Source organism: Dreissena polymorpha, chromosome 13, assembly GCF_020536995.1.
Source record: "Dreissena polymorpha isolate Duluth1 chromosome 13, UMN_Dpol_1.0, whole genome shotgun sequence".
NCBI lineage: Eukaryota > Metazoa > Mollusca > Bivalvia > Myida > Dreissenidae > Dreissena > Dreissena polymorpha.
The window spans coordinates 19,423,537-19,450,327 of record NC_068367.1 but is presented as its reverse complement, the minus strand read 5'-3'; the positions used below and the strand labels follow the sequence as shown (position 1 = coordinate 19,450,327).

Sequence of the window (26,791 nt, the reverse complement as noted above, 5' to 3'; positions counted from 1 at the left end):
GGCTTTTCTTTCTTATTCTTATTTTCTTTTCTTATTTCTTCATTGTGGAATAGCTCCACCAGGCGTTAACCACTACAAGATGTGGTGAAAAGATATAGAGAATTACCAAGTGTCCATTTTTGGTGTACAATAAAATCAAGCTTTTTTGTTGCGCAATTTGTTAGGTATTTGGTCGGGAATCATGCATCTTGTGGCGTCTATCAGTTCGAGATCTGGAGTCTTTTATGATGCCAGTGAATGCTATATGGGTTAAATATTTGTGAGAAAAGGAAAAAACACAACAGAAATACCAAGTGCTGATTGGTTTTGGAGAATAAAATGACTTTTTGCATAATTAATGCATTAGTACTTCTGTCTGTATATTTGGCAACTTGTGCACAAGTCTGTGGCATTTCTTTTGGTGCCAATGATTTACTGTGCAGTTGACTTTGAAGAAATGTACTGTGATTGGGCTGTGAAAGTTAGTGTGTTTGGTGTGTGATATTGCTTTTTATGACTAATGAGTATTGATGCTTAATTAATTTTTTTGCAAATACCAGAGGTTAATGACTACTAATGCTATTGACGTACATGACAGTTAGTAGATGATATTAGCTTAGTAGTATTTTTTCACATTCATCATTATTCAGGGAAAAAAACAACACATTAATAATTGAACGTAACTGTTGATTTTGTTGTCTAACTCAATGTCTAATTTGGGATGTGGGCTGAAAAAGTGCAGTGTATTAATCAGAAAAAGTACATATCACATTTTCATCATACTGTGAAATTTGGATTACAGCATTTTGTGTGTGGAACATTTTTGCTCAGAATGTGTATCAACTAGTTGTGGTAGTCAGTTAATCATATCAGTTTATATTTCCATGGTGAATGATAGCACATACAATCAATAAACTGAATACTTGGACAACGAATCTAAGACAAACAGAGCGATGGAATAAACTATGTTTTTGAAACATTCGATTGATAAATACTGCTTTTTATATGAGGGGACACTTATGTGTGAATTTGTGTGGTTGACATCATTTTTATGGAAAACGATTTAGTGTTAACATTGGAGTGATTTGCAAAGAAAATAATTAATTCAAACAAATGTCTCGGCACAAACCAGGCACGATGGAGAGTAACTTTCAGACTCCGGCCCTAAATGCGCACCAGAAGCGTGCCTTCTTTAAACATGTCTGGAAAATGCGGGGAACCCAATCAATGGACGAGCATGGAAAAACCCAGGTACTGAAAGAGTTGTTGCCCTCTGTGTACTTAAGAAAGTCAATTGTCCCTTGTTTGATTTCTTGCTATTTGGGATGGCATACCTGAGAATTATTGCTGCTTGGTACAGAAAGAGTAATGGCCTTAGGATTTCTATAAACTGAGTTGATCGATTATATATTGCTTATGTTTTGCGTGAATCAACAGTGTTTTTTTTCATTAAAAATCGGGTCCGGTAACCGGATCCATTCCCAATTGAAAATAGTATATATTTTGCCCAAATGGGAGCTGAAAATGCCCAATGGAAGTTTCCAAAAAAAAAAAAATTAATTTTTTTTTTTTAGATGTAAATATTTTGTTCATCTCCCAATTCCATATAAGATCAACCTTAGTAGATATAATACTGGACACACTTGTATGCTCAATTTTGAAGCATTTGTTAGCAAAACAACAAAAAAACTAATTTCCCAATTTTAGTCAAAACGCCGCGAATTTTCCCAATCCAAAGGGACCCGGCTTCATTCCCAAAATGGTGAAAAAAAACACTGATCAATTTGCGTGTGTACTGTGTATAGAGTAATTACCCCTGGCTTACAAGGAAGTGTTTTACCCTTGTTTTATTCCTTGCATTGTGTGTGAATGATGTGAATGTGATGTGAATCGTTGCAGGCAGGCACTGAAAGAGTTATTGCCCTTGGCTTTCTAAGAAACTATTTGTCCCCATGTTATAAGATTTCTTATGTGATTGAGTAGATAATAAGGAGAATCATTTTACACAGACACTGAAAGATTTATGGCCCTTGGCTTCCTATGAAGTTAGTTGTTCATATTGAAATTGTTGTTCACAGGTACTGAGAGAAGATATATTTAAGAATTTGAAAATTGAAGACAATGTGTTCTGGATAATAGTTGAAAGTAAAAGCTAAAAAGCTAAAACTATAATTCCATACCACATCTTGCATTGAAATTTTAGCTATTGCTGTAAGGAACATTGATTTTGTTTGTGTTAACATTATTTTTTGAAATATTGTATGAAAATATTTGTTGATTTTGAGTGTTTATGGGCTTTTAAATGGTGTTTTCCTGGAGTAATTTCCCATAGTTGACACATGTAAAACATAGTTAATGTGTAGTATCTTTTTGTGAAGAACTCATTACATCAAATTTGTATGTTGAAATACTGCATATTAAAGAAATTGTATAATGTTGATGCAAAATACATTGGCATGAAATGCAGGATTTTGATACGGCTAAACGGTATTTACTTTACCTCATAAATTATATATCTAAAAAACTGACACAAATGTAGCGACTTTTTGAGAGAGTGTCTGTTCAGTGGTATCGGTGTTATTATTGAACGGATTGACAAAGTGTTAACCCTTTGCATGCTGGGAAATTTGTCGTCTGCTAAAATGTCGTCTGCTAAATTTGTAAAATAAGCATTTTCTTCATTTTTTTTCAAAGAATACTATCAGAATAGCAAACAGTTTGGATCCAGATGAGACGCCACGTTCTGTGGCGTCTCATCTGGATCCAAACTGTTTGCAAAGGCCTTTAAAATTCGGTTCCCGCACTGAAAGGGTTAATCTAATTACAATGCTCTGCTAGCAGATGTCTTCATGTCATACCAATCTTTTCTTTTGAGGATTTGACGTTTTAAGGAGATCAATAAAATTATGCAGTTTCACTTATTTAGCTAATGGAACCGTATAATTGTGGATATTTGGTGGTTGCAAAAAAGCGATTAAACTCCACTGCCTGCTGAGTTAATAACTCATGAACTTTACATGAATAGTTAATTTACAAAGTTCATGAACAATGAGATTTTAGGCTTCATTTTCAATCCTAATAGTGATGAGCAGCAAACAGCATAAAACCTGAACGGACTGCGAGTTACTCGCAGGCTGTTCTGGTTTTATGCTTTTTGCATATTTTCACTTTTTCTCTGAGTGGGAAAGGGTTAAACAAGGAGGTCATTTGAGGTTTGCATTTGACTGCATTCCTTACCAGTTCACCATCAGACATTTGGATACAAGTCCGAAACTGAATATCATTTTCTGCAATCTATGGAAATCACCATAGTCTGCTCAATATAATACAGTTGTCCCATTAATTTTAAGTTTAGAACTATTTTTATTTGCCTGATTGCATCGAAAACACTGACTTCTTATTTGAAACGCTCTTGAGCCCATTTCCTGGGCCTAGAACCAGTACTTGGTGTCTGAGAGAGATCTAAAGAACGCTCTCACCGTGAGGATCAGACCCATCGCCTCCCGGTCGCTTGGCGGACACCATATCCACTACGACACGGCGTCCCATAAATTTGGCTGCAATAACAGCCAAAAGTCACGTTTTAGCTCTCCAGAGCACAACATGCTCATGGTAATCTTTTGTGATTGCCTTCTGTTCATGGTTTGTCAAGCTCATGGTTTGTCTATCATTTGTTATCCTTTGTATGTCAAGCGTTAACAATTGTCATTTTTTGCCTTGTGAACACAATAAAGGCCACAATTCTTGCCAACTCTTAATTGAACTTGGTTAAGACATCTGTCCAAATGATATCTCTGCTGATTAATGAGAACTTGGTCATGTGGGTTAAAAAGCTAAATCAGTTGGTCAAATTAAGGTAAAAGCTTGTAAACGCTCTAGAGGCTTGATTTATTGCCCAATCTTTAAATAAACTTAGTCTGAACAACAGTTACTGTTCTTATGATACCTTGGCTCAATTTTAAATTGTGTCATGTGGGGTTGAACTAGGTCACTGAGTCACGTCAGAGATAATGCTTTTGAAAACTCTGTATTGATTGCTCAATATTCATGAAACTTTGTGGTTTGCTCCAATGATATCTCTGCCAAGTTTGAAACTGGCTCATGTGGGGTCAAAAGCTGGGACATTTGGTAAAATAAAAAATAAAAATAAAATAAGATAAAAAAACACAAAAAAAAACAACAACATTTATTGTTCAATCTTTATGAAAGTTGGTGAGAGCATTTGTCCCATTAGAAACTAGGTCACAAGGTCAAATGTAAGAAAAGGCTAGTTAACTTGCTAGCAATCGAATTCGTTTGTGCAATCTTAATGAAACTTGTTCAGATCATTTTCTTCTGGTGATCCCCCCCCCCCCTCAAGTGAGACACAATTTTCAATAAAAAACAAACACCTGCTGCCATTCTTCAAATCAGTTTGCCTTATATGGCTTTAGTAAACCATTTGAACAATCTAGAATTTTGAAGTCACACCTTTGACCCACTTATATTTATGATATATTTAGTGCATGTCTGTTTTCTATTTTCAGGTATGTATTTAGCTGTTCCTAAGAAAGTAAATTACGTTGTCAACATCATGACACCACGCAAAGGTGAAGGTAACAACATTATAGAAATAACCATGTAGCCAAAAATTGGTTTTATTAAAATAGGCTGCACATCTGCAAGAAGGTAATGCAAAACAGACCATGTAATGTACTTAATCATTGTGTTGAGGATCATATATTTAGATATAAAGTAGCTTTATTGTATGTTGTGTGGACACGCATACTTACATGTGACATGATATGTGATTTATACAAATGAACATGTACTCAAATACTTTAAATAAAATTATATATAGTAAATTATTATTTATTTATTTATAAATTGAACTTAATTCGATATTATAATTGATAAACATGCATTATTATTTAATTGTTGTTTGAGTAGAGTTATTGCTTAATGATGACATATATAGCATATTAAATCATTTAAGCATAAATATAAAACTTTTATGGTGTATGAATTATGACATAATGTATTTATTAATTTTCTTTCTAAACTAAATTACATTCCATAAAAATAAATACATGAACATACAAAAATAACCAAGGGAGGTAGCCACACCTGTGGAACACAGCTGCTGATGCTAACTGTATCAGTCAGTGAAGCATTTCAATAGCACATGTGTCATGTTACAGGCAGGTTCAGCTATTGATCAAACTTAAAGCAAATATAGCAATACTAGCCGGTGGTCAAGGAATTAGAACTATAAACTGTCATAAACTGTGTCCGGACTTTGGAGTGCATTGACCTATTGGTCAAACAAATATAACCACACTGTTTGGGATAAACAGAACTGTAAGTAATTTATCAAAATAAATATTCTTTATTAATTGGTTTTGCTATACATCCATCAGTTTTCTTGGTGAAGTTCATGCAGTGTGTACATTGAATGTAGTTATTTTATGGTTTAAGGCTATTGTTTGAATTATTTCTTTTGCAAACTTGGGCTTGATTCTGTGTTTCATAACTCAGTGATACAAACTGACAAAGTTTCATTTAAAAATCTCGCAAAAATCTGGGTTTATAATGGTCACAGACTGGAGCATTTTTCTTTGTTCAGATAAAACAAACTCCCAGGCAGAAAACTGCATCCACTCTTTGCTGATATACTCACTTACAGTATTGTGGCTTTTGTAGTGCAGTGCTCTATTCTAACATTCCTCTTTCTGAAAGCCCTAAAGGGGATCTTATGTGATAAGATACCAAAAACCATGTGGTTATCACAATATACCTGGTGTGTACTTAAATTGATTCTAATAACCTGGTAATATTCCACACCTGAAAGATTACAAACAATCAATATAAATGATAGCATCATGCTGATGGTATATCCTCTTCACTATTGAATATATAATGTCTCATGTACTGTGTGTGTGTGTGCGTGTGTGTGTGGGGGGGTATTCTATAGTTAATGGTTTTAAATAAAGATCTTCTGAGCAGATGCTAGTTAACCCATTTATGCCTAGCGTCCTGAAAAAAGGACATTGCAAACAGCGTAGACCCAGATGAGACGCCGCATAATGCGGCTTCTCATCTGGGTCTGCGCTGTTTGCTTAAAGGAATTTCTGTTCGAAATATTCTTAAATAGAAATAAATATACCAGACATCCCTAATTTTTTTAATAACTTGATCCAATTTAGAAGGATGGGAAAGTCCACTAGGCATAAATGGGTTAATTATGGTACACAAATTGAAGTGTTGCTATGCCTGTATTGGCCACAGATGCCACATGGCTTACAGGGAATAGCCTGTCCTTTAGTGTTTTTTTTTATTGTTCTAAAATGTTAAATACCGGTATGTATAGGGAGCTACTGTTGGGGGAGGGCTGGACTTTGGTTTAAGAAGCCCCAATTATATTCTTGTTGTATATAAAAAAAATTGTTTTATCTTGTTGTTGTCATTGGTGTTGTTGTTTTAAGTTTTTTAGTTTAGGGTCCAGGGAGTGGGGGGGGGGGGGGGGGGTGAGTACTAAGAAAACTGTACCTGTAAATGTGACCCTTATAGTAAAAATAATATTATTTGTATAAAAATCAATCCAGATCTGTAAATAGGTGATGGCTAGGAAGCTGGGTAATAAGTTGCCCTACATCTCAACTGATGAAATGCTTAGACAGAATCTAATGTATCTTGTATAATCAGATTACTGAGAATGAAGACTAATTGTCCCCTAACGGTTTCACCGGAGGGGACCTATGGTTTGCGCTCTGTGCGTCTGGTAGTCTGTCACACTTTTCTGGATCCTGCGATAACTTTAAAAGTTCTTCATATTTGTTCATGAAACTTGAAACATGGATAGATGGCAATATGGACATTATGCACGTCATTTCATTTTGTTCCTACGTCAAAAATTATGGTTGCTATGGCAACAAATAGACTAGAAATACTTCTGAAAATGGTGGTTTTCTGGATCCTGCGATAACTTTAAAAGTTCTTAATATTTGTTCATGAAACTTGCAACATGGATGGCAATATGGACATTATGCACATCATTTCATTTTGTTCCTTCGTCAAAAATTGTGGTTGCTGTGGTAACCAAAAAAAATATAATCTGAAAATGGTGGAATTTCTGACAATGGTGGAGCCAGTAGGGGACCATATTGCTTGACAATTGCCTTGTTTTACCTGAGGGGGTTGTATGGCTAATTGGCAGAACACATTGAACTAATACAGGTGAAGTACACTTTGCTCATATTACAAATTACCCACTGGAATTTGTTCTACTTGCTTTTGTTTATTTTCTTTGTGATTTGTTTTACTGTTTCAAATTTTCACAAATTAATGCTAATTCAGCAGAATGTATAATCAGCTTTTCTCATGGAATTATAACCAGATTTTAAAAGAAATTGAGGTTATTAAGTTAAGCCGGGATGGTCCTATGGCAGCATTGAAGAGGACGATGCTTTCCAGTTTGCAGTTACCATTCTTTTAATGCAACTTTGCATACAGCTAACTGTTTTTGAGATCTAGCTTGAGTTTGTGATTGAAGTGTTTCTGATCAATTTCAATGACACTGTTATTGTCCCCTACCCGTGAAACCGGAGGGGACTTTAACCCTTTGCATGCTGGGAAATTTGTCGTCTGCTAAAATGGTGTCTGCTGAATTTCTAAAAGCATTTTCTTCGATTTTTTTCAAAGAATATCAGAATAGCAAACAGTTTAGATCCTGCTGAGACGCCACGTTTTGTGGCGTCTCATCTGGATCCAAACTGTTTGCAAAGGCCTTCAAAATTCGGTTCCCGCACTGAAAGGGTTAATAATGGTTTGCGCTCAGTCAGTAACACTTTTCTGGATCCTGCGATAACTTTTAAAGTTCTTCATATTTTTTAATGAAACTTGAAACATGGATAGATGGCAATATGGAGATTATGCACATCATTTTATTTTGTTCCTACGTCACAAATTCTGGTTGCTATGGCAACAAATAATAGATTAAACAAATCTGGCAAAGGTGGAGTTTCACCGGTAGGGGACCATATTGCTTGACAATTATAAGTCTTGTTTATTTATTTTTTAAACAATTTCAATGTCTTGTTCTTGACCAATCTTGATTAAACTGTTGATGCTTGCATGGAGAGTTAGACTAATGGATTGTAAATGGATCTTTTCCTGAATCCTTGTGTTATGTTCATTCCAGTCATGATAATTATTACTTTCCTCCTCTCCCTGAGACCTTTTAAGTCACAATTTCACTTGATATACAATTATTTATCAGGATCTCTGTGAGCAAAAGTCACTTGATATACAATTAATTTATCAGGATCTCGGTGAGCCATATCATGTCCCTACGGGTTTGGTAAATGCTACCATAGTTACCTCTCTGGGATGTGTTCAAGACAAATTGGTGCCATAGATTTTCATTATGCTGCCAATATTTGACTGAAAATATAACAGACATTCGGATTTAATATTGGTTTTGCTTATTATCCGGAGTGAGCTTATAAATCATTTTTGTCTATTTATGATGTTTGAACAATGCTCTTGAAAAATGAGTTTTTACATTTGTTTTTATTTCAGATTGTACAATTAAATGTTTCCATTTGTATTGAGTGAAAATTACTTTTAAGTTTCTGTATTAATTAATATCACTACAGTTACTACAGATGGATTTATGAATTCAAAGGTTAACATAATTCTAATTTGATAATTATTACATGTTTGAATTCCGTAGAAGATTGCATAAAAAGACCCAATACTGATGAGCTATACAAGGGGGCAAGCTAAGTTTTACAACAAAAACATGATTTGGTTCATGAGTCCAACATTTGTGCAACAATCATTCACATAAAATTGTGTATTTTTGTATTTGTGTGTCTTGAAGGTCCAGTAGAAAGCATACTTGCGTTCAATCCAAATCAACCACTTCTCGTGTTGCCCTTTTTTCAGTATATCAGTTTAGAGTGAATAATGCAAGATGACCAATGAGGTCGCCGTGGCTTACTGGATATGGTATATGCCTAGCGACCTGAGGAGGTCATGTGTTAGATCCCCACTGTGGGAGCGTTCTTTAGAGATCCCCCATAGACACCACGTACTGGTTCTAGTCCCAGGAAACAGACTCGAGAGGGTTTCATATAAGCCTTAGGCTTTCTATGCAATCAAGCCAAAATAGGTTTAGACTGGGGCATGATTGGAACATGTGCAGCTACTCTTTTTTTTTTTTTTTTTTTTTATACCACATTTATATAGCGCCCTTTTTCATACTCGAGATGTGCATTCAAAGGCGCTTTACATTTTTCCCCGATCACTGGGTCATTATTCGTCCGTTAACATCTTGGCTGGCGCAGTATTCAGCCAGGGCACATTGGCTTATTTCCCTCACAGGTACCCATTTACACACCTGGGTGGAGAGGAGCACATGTGGGATAAATTTCTTGCTCAAGGAAATTCCAGTGTTCAGGGCAGGATTCGAACCCGGGACCTCACGATCCCTAAGCCAGCGTCCTACCATTAGACAACTGCTCCCAATCCTTTGATCACATGTATTGACCCATTTACATAATTTCAGTTTGAGAGACCTCGAAGCAAAAGCATAGTACCGGTATGTGAGAAAGCGTGTGAAACACAAGGCGTGACCTTTCACTTACCCCCTTCTAACCAAATCATTGTTTTTCACAACTATAATAAGCTATTGTTCACACCTCCAATAAGTGTCTTTCACTTCCCCAATGAGTGTTTTTCACACCTCAATGAGTTTTTCATAGCTCAAATGAGTGTTTTTTGTACCTCCAAATTAGTGTTTTTCACATCCAAATGAGTGTTTTTTACAATTCGAATTAGTGTTTATCACAACTCCATGGAGTGTTGTACAAGCAGGTGTAACTATCAGTTCTTTTGCCGTTGATTTAACTATACAACAACAACAACATGTTTTAGGTCTTTAGCATACATGTACAATTGCTTTTAGGTCAAATGCACAATACACAAGTATAATGACACGGATGATATTAATTATCAATATTAGGTAATTGTACAAGTTTACAAAGATTTTACTGATCCATTACATAAGATATGTCCCTTTAACATCGATAATGACAGTTGTAAATAAAATAGTGAATATGCAACACTGAATATTTGACCAAAGATCTAAACTAATATCTATGTTAATGGATCTTTGATCTGGCTGATCTGTTTTTTAACAGTCATTTAGACACATTAAATATCGTTTAAAATGTTGAATGTTTCATTTACTGTGTGTTTTATAATAACAAGAAGTTACATTGAATCCTTTTGTCAACATGAAGTCACCTTCATTTTAAAGTGTTCTAGTTAAATAACAATTATTATGAATCAACATCAAAGTGTACCCATTGATACAATATTATGTTGATGTATTTCTTAGACAAACACCGGACATGTATTATATAATTTTGTATTACTATTCTAAGACGTTTTGGCAGCAGTCATGTGAAAGGTTCAAATGGTAATAACTCATTTTGACATTTGCAAGCAATAAACAAGGGAGAAAACTTACAGATTGGGCTGTATTTTGAATTACCTCCCTTGGTACAATTAATTTTGGTATTTTCAATGTGCTGATGTGGAACTTTATTCCATTAACCCTTTGCATGCTGGGAAATTTTGTCGTCTGTTAAAATGTTGTCTGCTGAATTTCTAAAATTAGCATTTTCTTCGATTTTTTTCAAAGAATACTATCAGAATAGCAAACAGTTTGGATCCTGATGAGACGCCACGTTCAGTGGCGTCTCATCAGGATCCAAACTGTTTGCAAAGGCCTTCAAAATTCGGTTCCAGCACTGAAAGGGTTAACTAAATCACGCACAGAACAACAACCTGGGATATAATTTCCAAAGTCCATTTCACATGCTATATGTTGTTTTTGTGTTTTATGCCCCCCCCTTCCCCATCGAATGGGGCATATTGTTTTTGGCCTGTATGTCTGTCTGTCTGTCATTCTGTCTTTTTGTCCCAAAACTTAAATCTTGCGATAACTTTTGCAATAACTTTTGCAATATTGAAGATAGCAACTTGATATTTGGCATGAATGTGTATCTCATGAAGCTACGCATTTTGAGTGGTGAAAGGTCAAGGCATCCTTCAAGGTCAAAAGTAAAAAAATACAATCAAAGGGAAGTAATAAGCTTTAAAAGGGAGATAATTTCTAAACCTGCCAAATGATATATCAAAATATTATTTCAAAGCGGTGCAATAGGGGGCATTGTGTTTCTGACAAAAACATCTCTTGTTTTCTGAAAAAGTAAATTGCATACAAAGTTGTTGTTTGGTAAAATAACTAGACTACAATGGAAATGGTTCTTTGAAGAAAATGAAATAACACAGGAATCAATGTTAATTGTTGTTTTCAAATTGACCCGGGTAATTAATTAATCAAGGGCTGTAAAAATACTGTTTTTGTCTCGCGATCGCAGATGTGACATGATTTGCATTTGGAGTAATTCAGATGAGCCACTTAACAATGGCTTTTTAGTTAAGAATCAATTGTAATGAATTATTGATAACTACATGTACCTTAATTTGTTAGCAGCAATGCAATGCCCTAGCTGTCTACAAAACCATTGTGGTAGATTGCGGTGATGAGCATATGAAACTGTTTGTGTGACTGTCATCTCTATAAATAGGCAGTGGTTTGAATTGAAAAACAATCTCAATTTTAAATGCGTATGATATGAGCTAAATAAAGACTTCAAGAGTCGAAAAAATGTGAGGCAAGGAATTGTAGTTGTCTTTTAACAGAATTATTGTTTTTCTTATTTATTGTGAATGATCATATTACAATAATGATATAAATTTAAATGTGGACTGTCACCTTGTTTAGGCTGGTTACATTGATTACTGTTCCCTAGAGTATGGGTTATTTATGTGTGGTTAACATAATAACACAGATAGATGCCACCCATGATTCAGAAATCATCATAGGATCTTAGGCCTGAATCTGAGGCATATGATCTGACACATATGGCCAGAGACATTGGGTCTGGGACATAGGGTCTGAGACAAAGAATCTGAGACATAGGGTCTGAGACATTTGGTCTGAGGTAAAGGATCTGATGCATATGGTCTGGGCATAGGATCTGAAACATATGATCTGAGACATAGGGTTTGAGGTATATGATCTGAGGCATAGGGTCTGAGACAAAGGATCTGAGGCATAGGATCTGAAACATAGGATCTGAGGCATATGTTCTGAGACATAGCATCTGAGACATAGGGTCTGACACATAGGAAATGAGGCATATGATCTAAAACATAGGATCTGAGGCATATGATATGAGGCATAGGGTTTGTGGCATAGGATCTGAGGCATAGGGTCTGAGGCATAGGGTCTGAGGCATAGGGTCTGATACATAGGATCTGAGGCATATGATCTGAGACATAGGGTCTGAGACATAGGATCTGCTGCATAGGGTCTGATACAGAGGATCTGAGGCATAGGGTCTGAGACATAGGATGTGAGGCTTAGGATCTGAAATATAGGATCTGATACATAGGATCTGAGGCATAGGGTCTGATACAGAAGATCTGAGGCATATGCTCTGAGACATAGGATCTGAGACATAGGGTCTGAGACAAAGGATCTGAGACATATGATTTGAGACAGAGGATCTGAGGCATAGGGTCTGAAAAAAGAGGATCTGAGGCATAGGGTCTGAGACATAGGATCTGAGGCATAGGATATTAGACATAGGATCTTAGACATATGATCTAAGGCATATGCTATGAAACATAGGATCTGAGGCATAGGGTCTGATACATAGGATCTGAGGCATAAGGTCTGATGCATAGGATCTGAGACATATGATCTGATGCATAGGATCTGAAACATAGGATTTGAGACATAGGGTCTGATGCATAGGATCTGAGACATAGGATCTGAGGCATAGGATCTGAAACATAGGATCTGAGGCATAGGGTCTGAGACAGAGGATCTGGGGCATAGGATCTGATGCATAGGATCTGAGGCATAGGGTCTGATACATAGGATCTGATACATATTGTCTGATACATATGGTCTGATACATATTGTCTGATACATACAGTACAGCCAACGCGGAACAAACATATTTCGCGATCCGCAGCAGCAAGGCGCAACGAGTCGATGCCTAGTCGGCCATTGAAGCCGCATCAGTGTGTGGCGGCAAGTCGCATTTCGCCGCGAAGCTTCGCATCCTTCCGCCGAGACATGCCGAGGCAAGCCGCGTACTAAATTTCTGGCCGTGGCGTAGCCGCGGATTTTGTTTGTGCCGCGTTTGCTGTTCTGTAGGGTCTAAGGCATAGGATCTGAGGCACATGCAAAAAGAGCCTGTCTCCAAGTGGTGTATTATGGAGACTTGAGAAATCTACCATCTGTCTGAATGATTCTGTTGATATGGAGGATTTCTGTTAAAGCTATAGATTTGACCTGTGCCTGAGTATTTATTATGAAAACTGAACAATCTACCATCTGCCTGGATGATTCTGTTGATATCATAGCTTTGGGCAGTCTGTTTATTCCCCAGACAATCCACACATTTCCATATGTGCATTCACTAAGCATAATAGTCATGCATAGATATGGTCAAATTATTATTTTAGTATGAACACTTTTACTGGTGTGGTGGTAGTTGTTTTAGTGGTGGTGGTTTTTGGTGCTACTGTTGTTGTTGTTGTTGTTGGAATTTAAGAAATAGTTGTATAAGCACAAAGGACAGAAGGAGAAGAACCACAACTAATATTGTTGGTGGAGTTACAAAATGTATTTGTTAAGCACCAGCAATTTAGGTTAGAGCCGTTTCCAATTGCAGGTTTAAAACAAATCATACTATCTGTAGTATTCTTAGTATTTGTAGAATTCTTATTTGTTGTATTATTTTTTTGTAGTTGTAGTGTTCTTAGTAGTTGTAGTAGACTTAGGAGTTGAAGTATTCATAGTAGTTGTGGAAGCTGTTGTTGTAGTAGACTGAGGAGTTGAAGTATTTATAGTAGTTGTGGAAGCAGTTGTTGTAGTAGACTTAGGAGTTGAAGTATTCATAGTAGTTGTGGAAGCAGTTGTTTAGACTTAGGAGATGTAGTATTCAGAGTTGTTATGGAAGCAGTTGTTGTAGTAGACTTAGGAGTTGAAGTATTCATAGAAGTTGTGGAAGCAGTTGTTGTAGTAGACTTAGGAGTTGAAGTATTCATAGAAGTTGTGGAAGCAGCTATTGTAGTAGACTTAGGAGTTGAAGTATTCATAGAAGTTGTGGAAGCAGTTGTTGTAGTAGACTAAGGAGTTGAAGTATTCATAGAAGTTGTGGAAGCAGTTGTTGTAGTAGACTTAGGAGTTGAAGTATTCATAGGGCCACGACTTTTTTTTTTATTGGTTTACAAAAATTATTTTGAAAATGGTCCATCGGGCGGTCGAAAAAAAAAAAAAAAAAAAAAAAACATCATTGGAAAAATAAGTTAATACTAATAACATCAGAACAAAGACATCATATCTTTTATAACCTTAACACAGAGACGAAAAATCTAATTATGCAATGAAACACATCTATATCTTCAAATGAAATGAGTCACCTAAAAGCACCTTTTGTAACATCAGGCAATTTTAAACACTCCATTAAATGACATGCGTTCTTCTCCCATTAAAACGAAAAACTGCGCTTCATTTCCGTAATTCGATGCGCACCATTACGCAATGCGATGCCCGTTGCATAAATCTTATATAAGATAAACTACTCATACACAATGTTTGTGTTTGCTCTTATTGGACTTATGACATCGTCCATGAAAAAAAATCGAGGTAGATCGATCCCCGCGTCGTCGCGGTAATGTTTGTTAAAGTTGTTGTTGTCGTGAAAACTCGTTGATTTACAACGCAACACGTCTTTTTTAAACTGACGCGAATTAATACAATCATATTTGTCAACTTGGCTTTTGCTTTATTTTGATAATTTAATCCAAAGTTTAATGTTAGCAAGTGTTTTTACTGGAATTGTAAACAAGGAGCCAGTTAAAGTCTTCTGAAAATGTGCAGTCTGTGTGAATTGACAGTTTGACGTCATCAAAGGAAAGCCGCTTGCTGTCTGAAGCAATAAAGCGACAAATTTCGCGCCGACAAAATTGGCTTCCTTTGTCTAGCAATCAACATGCCGAACCAATCGTGCGTTTGTTTCTCAATTGCAATCCTCCAATTTAATAATAGCACGTGCATAGCTCCGCCTTCGAATCTTTTGCAGAGAACGGAGGCGGAGTTTAACGGTTAATTGAGCTAGTATTTTTAATACGCAAGTTGAGTTCCGATTTGCCGAAATTTCTCGGCCCTAAGCATTAAAACGACAAATACATTTATCAATGATTTTCCGAGATATACCGATTTGTTCCGATTTCCAAACTTTCTGTACAGTTCCTATAAACTATGGCGGACGTGTTTACAAAATTCCTAAACACATATATCGTAAATAATGGCAGTGTTTTATTGGATTATTTATACTAATTATCAAATTGCAAGGTAATACTTTTTTATCTACTATAATATCGGGTATGTTTAATATAATAAACATGTTAAACAATATAGTTGCGTCACAGACTCGGAAAAAATTTTTGATGCGGTCGACATTTTACTGACGCTGATTTTCCTATTGTCTGTAATTAAATAAATTTTGAGAAGTGCCCATAAAAGGACTGGTACATACTGTGTCACATTGAAAAATATCCCGATCTCTGTAATATATGTGAACCAATCGTTGATTGTACTTACTTGATTTTATTCGCAACCGTACTCAAACCGGATCGTTTTTTTTTTCTCGTTTCGCTCGTTTTTCAGTGCGGTCGGGAATAAAATATATAAAAAAAAGACGATTTTCCGATTTTATTTTTTTTCCCATTTTCCAAAAATTAGGGTCGGCGGTTTTGTAAACCAAGAAATATAAAAGTCGTGGCCTAGAAGTTGTGGAAGCTGTTGTTGTAGTAGACTAAGGAGTTGAAGTATTCATAGAAGTTGTGGAAGCAGTTGTTGTAGTAGACTTAGGAGTTGTAGTATTTCATAGATGTTGTGGAAGCAGTTGTTGTAGTAGACTAAGGAGTTGAAGTATTCATAGTAGTTGTGGAAGCTGTTGTTGTAGTAGACTTAGGAGTTGTAGTATTCAGAGTTGTTGTGGAAGTAGTTGTTGAAGTATACTTAGTTGTTGTTTTATTCATAGTAGTTGTATTATTGATAGTTGTAGTTGTCAGTGTAGTTGTTGTTGTGTTGTCACCTTAAGCTGGTTAAGTGGGGATGGGGTATCTATCACATGTGTCATAATCTTCCCGTTACTGTTCATATATTGTTATCACAATACTGATGACAAATGATAAAATATGCAATCGGACCAATGTGGTGATGTTGGTAATATTGATATGTTCACAATAATCAAGGCTTAATCAATGCCACCTAACATAGATTAGGTTTCAAGTGCTGTTTATGAAAGATAAATACAAGTTTGAAATAGATATGATAATGTTTTGAAAGCCATGTTTACAGTGTTATTGAATAATGTAACTCTACACCAACATCAGGGTCATTGACTACTTTAATGGGTTAATACAAATTTTGAGTGATGTATGTTTTACATATTTCTTGATAGCATTGTAGGTTTTCTAAACAATTAAAGAAGAGATATATTGAAGTGTTTTTTTTCTTTTTAAATAAACAATTTAAAAAAGAAGCTTTCAATGAAGATAATTATATAAAGCTATAGAAATGATATTTTGAGCTCATATGGGACAATTTATATTAGGGCTAAAATTTCTTTATTACTTTTCCTTAAACCCATCTCAGGTTGCAGTGGTGTAGTGGATGTGGTGTCCAACTAGCGATCGGGAGGTCAAGGGTTCGGTTCCCACTGTGGCAGTGTTCTTTAGATCTCCCTTAAGACACTGAACAGCTTCTTAGGTCCCAGGAAACGGACTTGAGAGCGTTTTAAAAAAGCCATAAGCTTTCTATGCAATGGACCTAAAATAAATAGGTTTAAACTAAACCAAACTAACGGGATAACATTTAAATAAATTGGCCGTGCTCTGTAAAAAGCGGGTTTAATGCATATGCATAAAGTGTCATCCCAAATAAGCCTGTGCAGTCCATACAGGCTAATCAGGGACGACACTTTCCGTCTAAACTTGATTTTTGCTAAGAAGAGACTGTCTTGAAGCAAAAAAATATCATCAATGCGGAAAGAGTAGTCCCTGATTTAAGCCTGTTCGGACTGCACAGGCTAATCTGGGACAACACTTTACGCACATGCATTATACCGACTTTTCACAGAACATGACTCAAATACATCTGCACCAAGTAGTGTTGACCCAGCTGTGCCTGGGGTCAGTGTGAGTTAATGGTAACTGCAATATTGTTGAAAACATTTGCAAACATTGTAACAAAACAAATTATTCAATGGGTGTTTGTGTGTATTTAAGACAAGGTGTTCATAGATTGGGCTACAACTTTATTAAAAAAAGGGAACAAATAGTAGCATTGATTGCAGGCTAAGCTAGAATGTGCTCCTGTGTAAGAGATAAGACTTTTATGGTTTAACCCTTTCAGTGCGGGAACCGAATTTTGAAGGCCTTTGCAAACAGTTTGGATCCAGATGAGACGCCACAGAACGTGGCGTCTCATCAGGATCCAAACTGTTTGCTATTCTGATAATATTCTTTGAAAAAAATCGAAGAAAATGCTAATTTTAGAAATTCAGCAGACGACATTTTAGCAGACGACAAATTTCCCAGCATGCAAAGGGTTAAAATCACTCAAGGAAAGAAGCATTATGTGTAGTAAATCAATGTTTTCTCAATGCTGTTGGACAATTTTATGTACAAGGGTTTGACACATTTGTCAAAAGTGATTGCATTATAATGCTAGCATGTTTAATAGACCATACCTCGGCTCTTTTCATGCAAATATGAGCACATTATAATTATGTGCAGTTCTTTTTTTACCGTCTTCATCCTTATAAACGCTCTCTCCCTAATAAAGGCACCCCCTTACCTAAAATAAAATGCACCTGTTCACAAAATAATAGCATCCTAGCTATGTGTAAACAATTTTCTCAAGAATATAACGTGTGGTCCTGTAAATGGCTGTTGATATCATTATGATGTGTACTTTGGTTGTTATAGAAAGCGCCCTTCGGTTGAAGCATTTGGAACATTTAACTTGTTTCTATTCATTGTCATTAAAAGGATATCATGTTTAATATAACTAACTTAGTGTGTGTGACCGTTTGGGGGGGGGGGGGGGGGGGATAATTTACCCTAAGGACTTAGGGTTAAAAAAAAATTGTTTTAGCCCAGTTTAAATTTATTCAGCTGATATTGCATGCTCAGTACAACCAAACTGGAATGGACATAATATGTGGTTGTAGTTCAGTTATGACCCTAAAACAACAGTTTTATGTTCAATATGTATACACTTCAATAAGTGTTATTACATATTTTCACGTCTCAATCGTCAATTAGTGTCTCAAGTGCACCTCAAATTACTCAGCGAACGATTTCAAAATAGGAAGTGTGGAAACCTAACCAAAGTCACATGTTATAATTTTTCCCGTAATTTTAATTGCTATTGAAACTGTTGCTAGTTGGTTTACACCTGCTTTTAACAGCAATTTGGTACGTCGACAGAATGCACAATAATACAGTGAAGTATGCCGTGAAAAACAGAATGGGGTCTGTATTTATATTTACAAAATAAAAAATGAAATTTTCACGTATTAACTTCTTGAATCATGTTGGCATGTACTTAATTATTAAGGGGGGTTTAAATAAATACGTTGTCAATTGATTTGCATTGTGTCCGGTCACGTTTATTTGGATAAAGACGGTATTGAGTTATGTTTATCAGTCAATTATACATGTCATTACATTCAACTTACCAGTTGGTTTAAAGTCTCTCTTACATTATATTTACTTTTTGGCAACAGTACAACCTTTTGTTGTTCAAGTTATATTGCCAGTTTATGAGGTGTATAATACATGAATACAAGAAGGCACTAACACATAACTTCTGTGAGTTTTCCTTTATAGGGAAGACTTAAGTCACCAGATTTTCATGAGGAAAAGATTTGGGAGAAAAGAGATTGTGACAATATTGAATTTGTATTGGATTGCATTAATTGCACATGGAGTGATTGTTGGTTAGTTATCTATAAAAGCATTTGAAGAATTTAAGAACTGATTGTTGAAAGCATTTAACCACTCTGGTGCAAAAGTTATGTTTGTGATGACTTTTTCATGTTAAGAAGAGCAGTTATACGATATACAGTGTGGGAATACTGAAGTGTTTTCATAAGCATAACCTTTTACCACTTAGAAACATATTTTGGCACATTTGTAGTCCCATAGAAAGTTAAATTTAATTAAAGACCTAATTCTATCTAGATTCAAATTTTAAAGGCTTCATTGCCAACCCTTAGATACTGATGAGCATCAAATAGCATAAAACCTGAACAGGGTGCGAGTTATGCTGGTTGCATATAGCCATGTTTACTTTGCTTCTGAGTGGGAAAGGGTTAAGAAGTGTGGTATTGGAAAACAAAGACATCTGTATTAGGACGCTGCTGGGTGAAACAATTGGAACAGCATTTTGTTCTTCGTTACAGGAAGTAAATTGAAATTGAAAATAGGCGAAATGTTGTTTTTATAAAGTTTGATATTTGGCATAAAGACAGACAAAAAGTAATGTGCATTTTTCCTGTTACTAATTAAATTTTCTGTGTGGAATCAAAATTGATTTTTATATAAGACTCGTTTATTCGAGATTGTCTAAGCATACTGGATCAAAGGTAGAGTAATAAAAAAAACTATACATTGCAAAACAAAGTATTTGGCACTGGTGTAATAGATACTCTGGAAAAAAGAAAACCTTGAAGAAATCAGGGGAAATATCAGATTCTGGGGAGAAGATATAAAAAACATGTCAGAGAAGAATTGAAATGTCCATGGCTGATGGAGAAGATAAAAGAAAAGTGAATACAAGAGAGGTCTTGATATTGCTGACCTTCTTTCAATATTATGCTAGGATTGTTGCTGGACTTTGCAAATTGTCCATAATGAAATAAGGGAATTAATACTGATAGGGAAATATATTGAACTAGAGTAATGCTGATGGTTAAATGAACTGAATGAATTCTGACAGTGAAATAAACTGAAATTAAATGATGCTGATGGTTAAATAAACTCAATTAATATTGAAAGTGAAATAAACTGAACTAGAGTTTTGCTGATGATTAAATTATAAAACTGAATTAATATTAATATTGATAATGGAATGAACTTAACTAGAATATTGCTGATGATTAAATAAACTTAATTCAAAATTATTGATAGTGAAATAAACTGAATGAATACTGATAGTGAAATAAACTGATTTAAAATAATGCTGATGGTTAAATAAACTGAATTAATATTGCTAGTGAAATAAACTAATTTAAACTGATAATGAAATAAACTGAATAAAAATTGATTCTGCAAATGTAATATTATAGTTAATACTGTAAACTGGTCTGGCAAAATTAATTTAAAGCTGTTTTGAGAATCAATGACATTATAAAGCTGTGTACTTTATAAGTTAGATGTACAATTGAAATATTTTAAGAGACACTTGCTAAATTAAATACTTCTGTTCTTTGACTTCTGGGAATGTGCACATTCCGATAATTTGTACCAATTTATAATATTTGTTTATTTAGCAATACTTTTTCAGTGTTTTAGTATGTTTCTTGTTTGGAATTGTCTTCAGAAATTGTGGAAATGTGGAAATTGTGAGAAATACGTAAATTTGTATTCAGGATTCTTATGTAAAAATAGAAATAGCAGTGTACCATTTATAGCAAGTCAGAAGAGACTGCTGCAATAGCAGTTTCATTCTACTTTTTGGGTCCACTAAGTGATAAAGTTAACCCTCTCTATCGGATCTTTGATTATTCGGTTAAATTTCAGTGATCTTTGATTATTCGGTTAAATTTCAGTGGTGTATTTATGGAACTTCCGGTATATATACTATCAAATTGGTGAATTGTAAAAACCCTTGAACTGGAATCTAGTACATGTACAGTTGGAATCAACATGTGTTCTGCCAGTTTATTTTATTTGACCGGATTTAACTACTAAACTCCTGAGGAAATAATTCAGACGCTGCAAAAATGTATGGTCGTGTCAGGGCGGGGTCTTACAGGGAACCAAGGGAGCTGAAGTTAAAAATTCAGGTAACAGCAATTAGTTATAAACCTATGTCGGTAGTAAAGATTCAGTGTTTTTGTTTTTTTTGCAAAATTTGGTACCTGTTTCATGTACATTGGTACAAATCGGCACATAAAAGCCCGGAAAATGTGTGTCGTGAAATCTTCAGATTGGGTCGGGTCTTTCAATTTGCTCCGTACTAAACTGCAAAAAAAAATTTAAATATTCTTTTACAGGCCCTTTTACGTGAAATGTTCAGTTTCAGTTTTCGTATTTTTATTTGTTCACTTACAAATAATGCGCTTTTGGAACTAAATTACGCAAATTCCTTCCTTTTGGGAAGTTTTCCTCTGGCAATTGGAAATGTTGTAACTTTTCCTCACTTTGAAATGTGCCTTTTACGGGTACTTTATAAAGAAGAAAGAAATGCTGCAGTAAGTTGTAAACATTCTGTGTAGTTAATACACATTGCTGCTTAATTATTGATGAAAAGCATTACATATGCTTGAACAATTTTAAGATTGCAATTGATTATTATCAATAAGCTAACATATATTTAAGACTTTGTTAAGTCCCTGGTAGGGTTGCATATAGCAGTTGAACTGTCAGTCAGTCCGTCTGTCTGTCTGTCTGTCAGTCTGTGCGTCCGTCTGAAAACTATAACATGGACCATAACTTTTGCAATATTGAAGATAGCAACTTGATATTTGGCATGCATGTGTATCTCATGGAGCTGCACATTTTGAGTGGTGAAAGGTTAAGGTCATCCTTCAAGGTCAAAGGTCAAAAAAAAAATATGTCGCACAGTAGGGGGCATTGTGTTTCTGACAAACACATCTCTTGTTCAATCTTATTCAGTTGTGTTATATTGCTTTGTGTGTTTGAAAAAAACATACTTGGTACATAAAAAGGAAAAAAGGAAAAACACACACCACATCTTCCAGTGTGTATAGACAACAAAGAATGTGTGCATTGTAATAAAATAACAGAATGATGAAAAAGGCATAGAGAAACAAGAATAGGTGCATAAAGTTATAGTTAACATAGGTCCTACATTTTATTTGAGTAAATGGTACGCTTTAAAATAATAATTCGCCTGATTGGTGCAAAAAGGTACCATGTGACATAGAAATTAGAAGGCACATATTTTGGTACCTTTTTGCACCAATGAGGCAAAATATTATTGTAAAATGAGACATAGTTGTGTAAACAAAGCTGGTTTTATTGCAAATGTTCATCTAGCCAGTTTTTATTAGAAAGTTTCAGGCAAGCACAAACAATGAGGCTATTTGTCCAAAGGAAATAAGAATGCAATAAAAACTCAGTAAACGGAGAAACAAAAAGATTTGCTTCACAGATAATGGATATTTTGGAGGTTGTTTTCCAGCAATTGTCTGTCAATATAAATGGATCTTTGTATGGCATCGGGCATTATTCCATTTAATATTCTCAGTAATACAGTAAGCCACTATTTTGGTCATCCCATTTAAGAAGATCTGTTGTCTTGTTAACAGCTAACTCAGACCACCAATAAATTCCCGGACAAAATGCACCGAATTTGAGCTGCATTCTGGGAAAATTGGACTCGCGTTGGTAAAAAGCCATCCCAGATTTGTTGGTAAAAAGCCATCCCAGATTTGTTGGTAAAAAGCCATCCCAGATTTGTTGGTAAAAAGCCATCCCAGATTTGTTGGTAAAAAGCCATCCCAGATTTGTTGGTAAAAAGCCATCCCAGATTTGTTGGTAAAAAGCCATCCCAGATTTGTTGGTAAAAAGCCATCCCAGATTTGTTGGTAAAAAGCCATCCCAGATTTGTTGGTAAAAAGCCATCCCAGATTTGTTGGTAAAAAGCCATCCCTGATTTGTTGGTAAAAAGCCGTCCCAGATTTGTTGGTAAAAAGCCATCCCAGACTTGTTGGTAAAAAGCCATCCCAGATTTGCCACTGCAGTCGTCACAATCAGAGACGACACTTTTTGCCTACTGGTTTTGATGTTAAAAAGAGACTTCATTTAACCCAATTTCCATAAAAGCGGGAAAGTGCCATTCTTGATTAGCCTGTGCAGACTTTACACAGGTTAACCTGGGATGACATTATACGCACATGCATTAAGCCAAGTTTACCCAGGGCTAGGCTAATTTGATCTTTAATACCAAACTTAATCATGTGTGAGTCACAGATAGTAGCTATGGTTATTTTGATAATTGTGTCTACCATGGCTGATCATGGTTCTTTGTCATGATCCTATAACATATTTGACCATGTTTCTGTATAAATGGATCCTCTAGTTTATACACAATGGTTCTCCTGACCCTGGCCCTCTACCATAGCTGATCCTGCTGTTACTCTCGTGCTCCGCGAATATATTCTAACATGGCCCTGTATTATTTTGCCCTCTACCATAGCTGATCATGCTTTTTTTCTCATGCTCCGCGAACATATTCTAACATGGCCCTGTATCATTTTGCCCTCTACCATGGTCAATCAATAATTATGGTCTCCTACCATGGCTGACCCTGGTTCTTTGATATGATCCTTTAACAAATAATTCACCATGGTTATTTATCAACTGGTCCTCTACCATTATCAATTAACACTGGTCCTCTACTAGTGACTCTCAATTAGCAATGGTCCTCTGCAATTCTAAAGTAATAATGGTCCTCTAGCATTATCAATTATTCCTGGTCCTCTACCATTATCAATTAACAATGGATTTCTATAATTATCAATTAACAATGGTCCTGTATCATTATTAAGTAACAATGGTCATCTATCATTGTCAATTAGCAATGGTAATTTATCATTATCAATAAACATTGCCCATCTTCCATTATCAATTAACAATGGTCTTTTTATCATTATCAATGAACAATGGTCCTCTAACAATTTATCAATGAATAATGTTCCTCTATGACATTATCAATTAACAATGACCATCTATCATTATCAATTAACAATAACCCTTTTTATCCCATTTTCACAGCGACATTGACGGTATAACACGTTGTGGGATATACTTGCTTGTATTCAACACTGTGGAATATACCTGTCGCGTGCACGGACTACTTTTTAAATGACGTCATGCGATATGCGCTAAAATTAGGTCGATATTGTTTGGTTCATTGATCGAATTTTAAGGTCACCCATTAGAAGAAAATGTGCACATTTTGCAGAAAAACATATATCTGACATATTCACCAAAAGAAATGTTGAAATAAAATATGAAATTACACGATTTTTGTTTTGTTATTTTTTTATTTATAACAAAGTCGACAAAACTTAAGCTTCAAAATTATACGACCTTCAACCTTTAAAACTAGTCATATGACATAATTTTTCGCCATCCGTATAATGAATCAGCTGATTGATGGCGTCATAAAATGGCATACTTGTTGCGTCATTTTTCTCATTTTTTTGACGATTTATTATAAACGCGACTTATTTCACATTTTTTCTACATGTACTGTATGTCGACATATCTGAATTGTCAATTGATCACATTTTCCTTATTTCGTGTAATGTGCATTGCTTATAACCAAAGCATATACTTTTGACATTTAACTTAAATATTAAGAATGTACAACAAGCCATACACATATCGCACAGTTCATGAATAATCTGCTATGTTTGCTTTCCTATTTAATTCACGTTAGGCATAGAGCTGTGTAAAGTATAAGATGGTAAAAATAGCACCACACTGGAATTGGGAACGTCCCATTTTGTACACGGGTATTTTCTACTTATTTATCTGTTGTGTACTGGAATGTTTTCCATTCTTTGTGTATTTATATATTAAATTATTTTCTCGTACAATAAGGGCATTTACCATAGATAAATAAAACATTGTGCAAGTTTAAACATAATTATGTTTGTATGCAGAAATCTGCAAATGCAACCGAGTTTACCAACGGCTATTATTAGATAAACTGCTCCGGTTCATTTGAACAGCAGTAATGTAGAGTACATGACGTAGCGTGTGACGAAGGAGAAAGTTTATCGCGTTCATAAACTCATTTGAATAAAGTGATAGAATGGCATAAGGGTCTTTATTTAACTATGCTAAAATAATTATTAAAGACCCTAGATGCAAAATCGTCAATTATTGAGTTAAATGGATTATTAGATGGATTTTAAAGGATAATTAAAGGTAAGATACTAGTTCTTACGTGTTTTGATTTTTGTTTGTACTTTTGTCGTTCCCTGTTCTCGGGGAAATGATTTTAACATGGGCGCCATTGATGCATCGGATCACACACGGCATACCCATAACATTTTATAAAAAACACGTTCTGCGCGTCCTTAAATTCGTCCGAAGTCGGAAAACGTATTGCCCTGTATATTTTGTCAAATAAAGTGTCAGTCGCTGCAATTGTCTGTTTACTCGTCAAAATTGTCAAGGTCTTCGATAGCTAAAGAAACTTCAGCGTACAGTTTATTTAGTATTGAAAGACCTGTACAAAGTCGCGCCAGTCAAAAATCATAAAAAGCGACATAAAGTTATGGTAGCCAGAACTAGGTCGTCGATGGTGTACATGTATGTTGACATCGACAGCATTTTGTCAGGAGCAATCGCCGCCATATTGGATTTGATCATTTTCTTTCGAAAATAAAATGAATTATAGTAAAGTAAAATCTTCTTTTCGCGGTCGTAATGTGTTAAAATTCGCATACTGCGTAAAATTGAATGTAGGCATATGGTGATATTTTTTACTTGTTTTACAGTTTGTGTGTGAATTTTTTAAAGACTATTTTGCGTACCAGAACAAATACATGTATATCACTACGCATGGTTACATTTGTTAGATTTTAAGCGCTTTTATGACTGAATTAAAATTATTGTTAAGGTTATTAGATCTATTTATGTTAAATGTCACGTTGAAAAAATCAAATGGGATAAATAGAATACTAGGATTAGCGTTGAATACAGAGAAGTTTATGTTGCTCGGCTCGAACACCGAAAGCGCTCGCCAAGGCTCGCGCTTCCGGCGTTCTAAGCCTCGCAACATAAACTTCTCTGTATTCAACGCTAACCTAGTATTCTCTATATCATTATCAATTAACAATGATCCTCTACCATTATCAAGTAGAAACGATCAGCTACCATTATCAATAAACAATGATCCTCTTATCCTTTTCAATTAACAATGGTTTTCTGTCATTATCAGTTAGCAATGGTCCTCTATCATAAGCAATTAAACAATGGTCATGTACCAATATCAATTAACACTGATCCTCTTCCATTATAAATTAACAATGGTCAGGTAGTATTATCTGAATTAACAATTTTCCTCTATCATTATCAATTAACAATATAGGTGACCATGTTTTTTGTCATGATCTTCTTTCATATTTGACCATGGTTCAGTATCAATAATTCCTCCTTTAAACAGTGATCTGAAAATTCAAGTGTGGTGTAATACAAGCAGTTTTCTTAATGCCGCTCATTATATACATTTTCTTTTTTTTACCAGTTAATTTGTAAACATAATGTCTTTAGTACAACCAAATATTGTTTACATATTTTGTGAAGGACATTTTAAATAATATTTTGTTCGTAGAGTTTATAATGGTTCACCATTAAAAAACACACCTAATTGCTTCCAAAATAGGTCTCAAACGGA

General features: G+C 35.2%; 1 protein-coding gene across 8 annotated transcripts in view; it reads left to right on the top strand.

Moving 5' to 3' along the window:
* LOC127856499 (5'-AMP-activated protein kinase subunit gamma-1-like) overlaps window positions 1-26,791 on the top strand; it is a 423,354-nt gene that overhangs the window by 269,152 nt on the left and 127,411 nt on the right. The window contains exon 1 of one of the 8 annotated variants that reach the window (XM_052392762.1): window positions 846-1,230. The exons of 6 other annotated variants lie outside the window; for them this stretch is intronic. In XM_052392762.1, coding sequence (XP_052248722.1) covers window positions 1,093-1,230 — 138 coding nt within the window. In that variant the 5' untranslated portion in view covers window positions 846-1,092. Of the gene's footprint in view, window positions 1-845; window positions 1,231-20,961; window positions 21,198-26,791 lie in introns of those variants that run through there. One more of the 8 variants, XM_052392765.1, reaches the window with a different exon arrangement.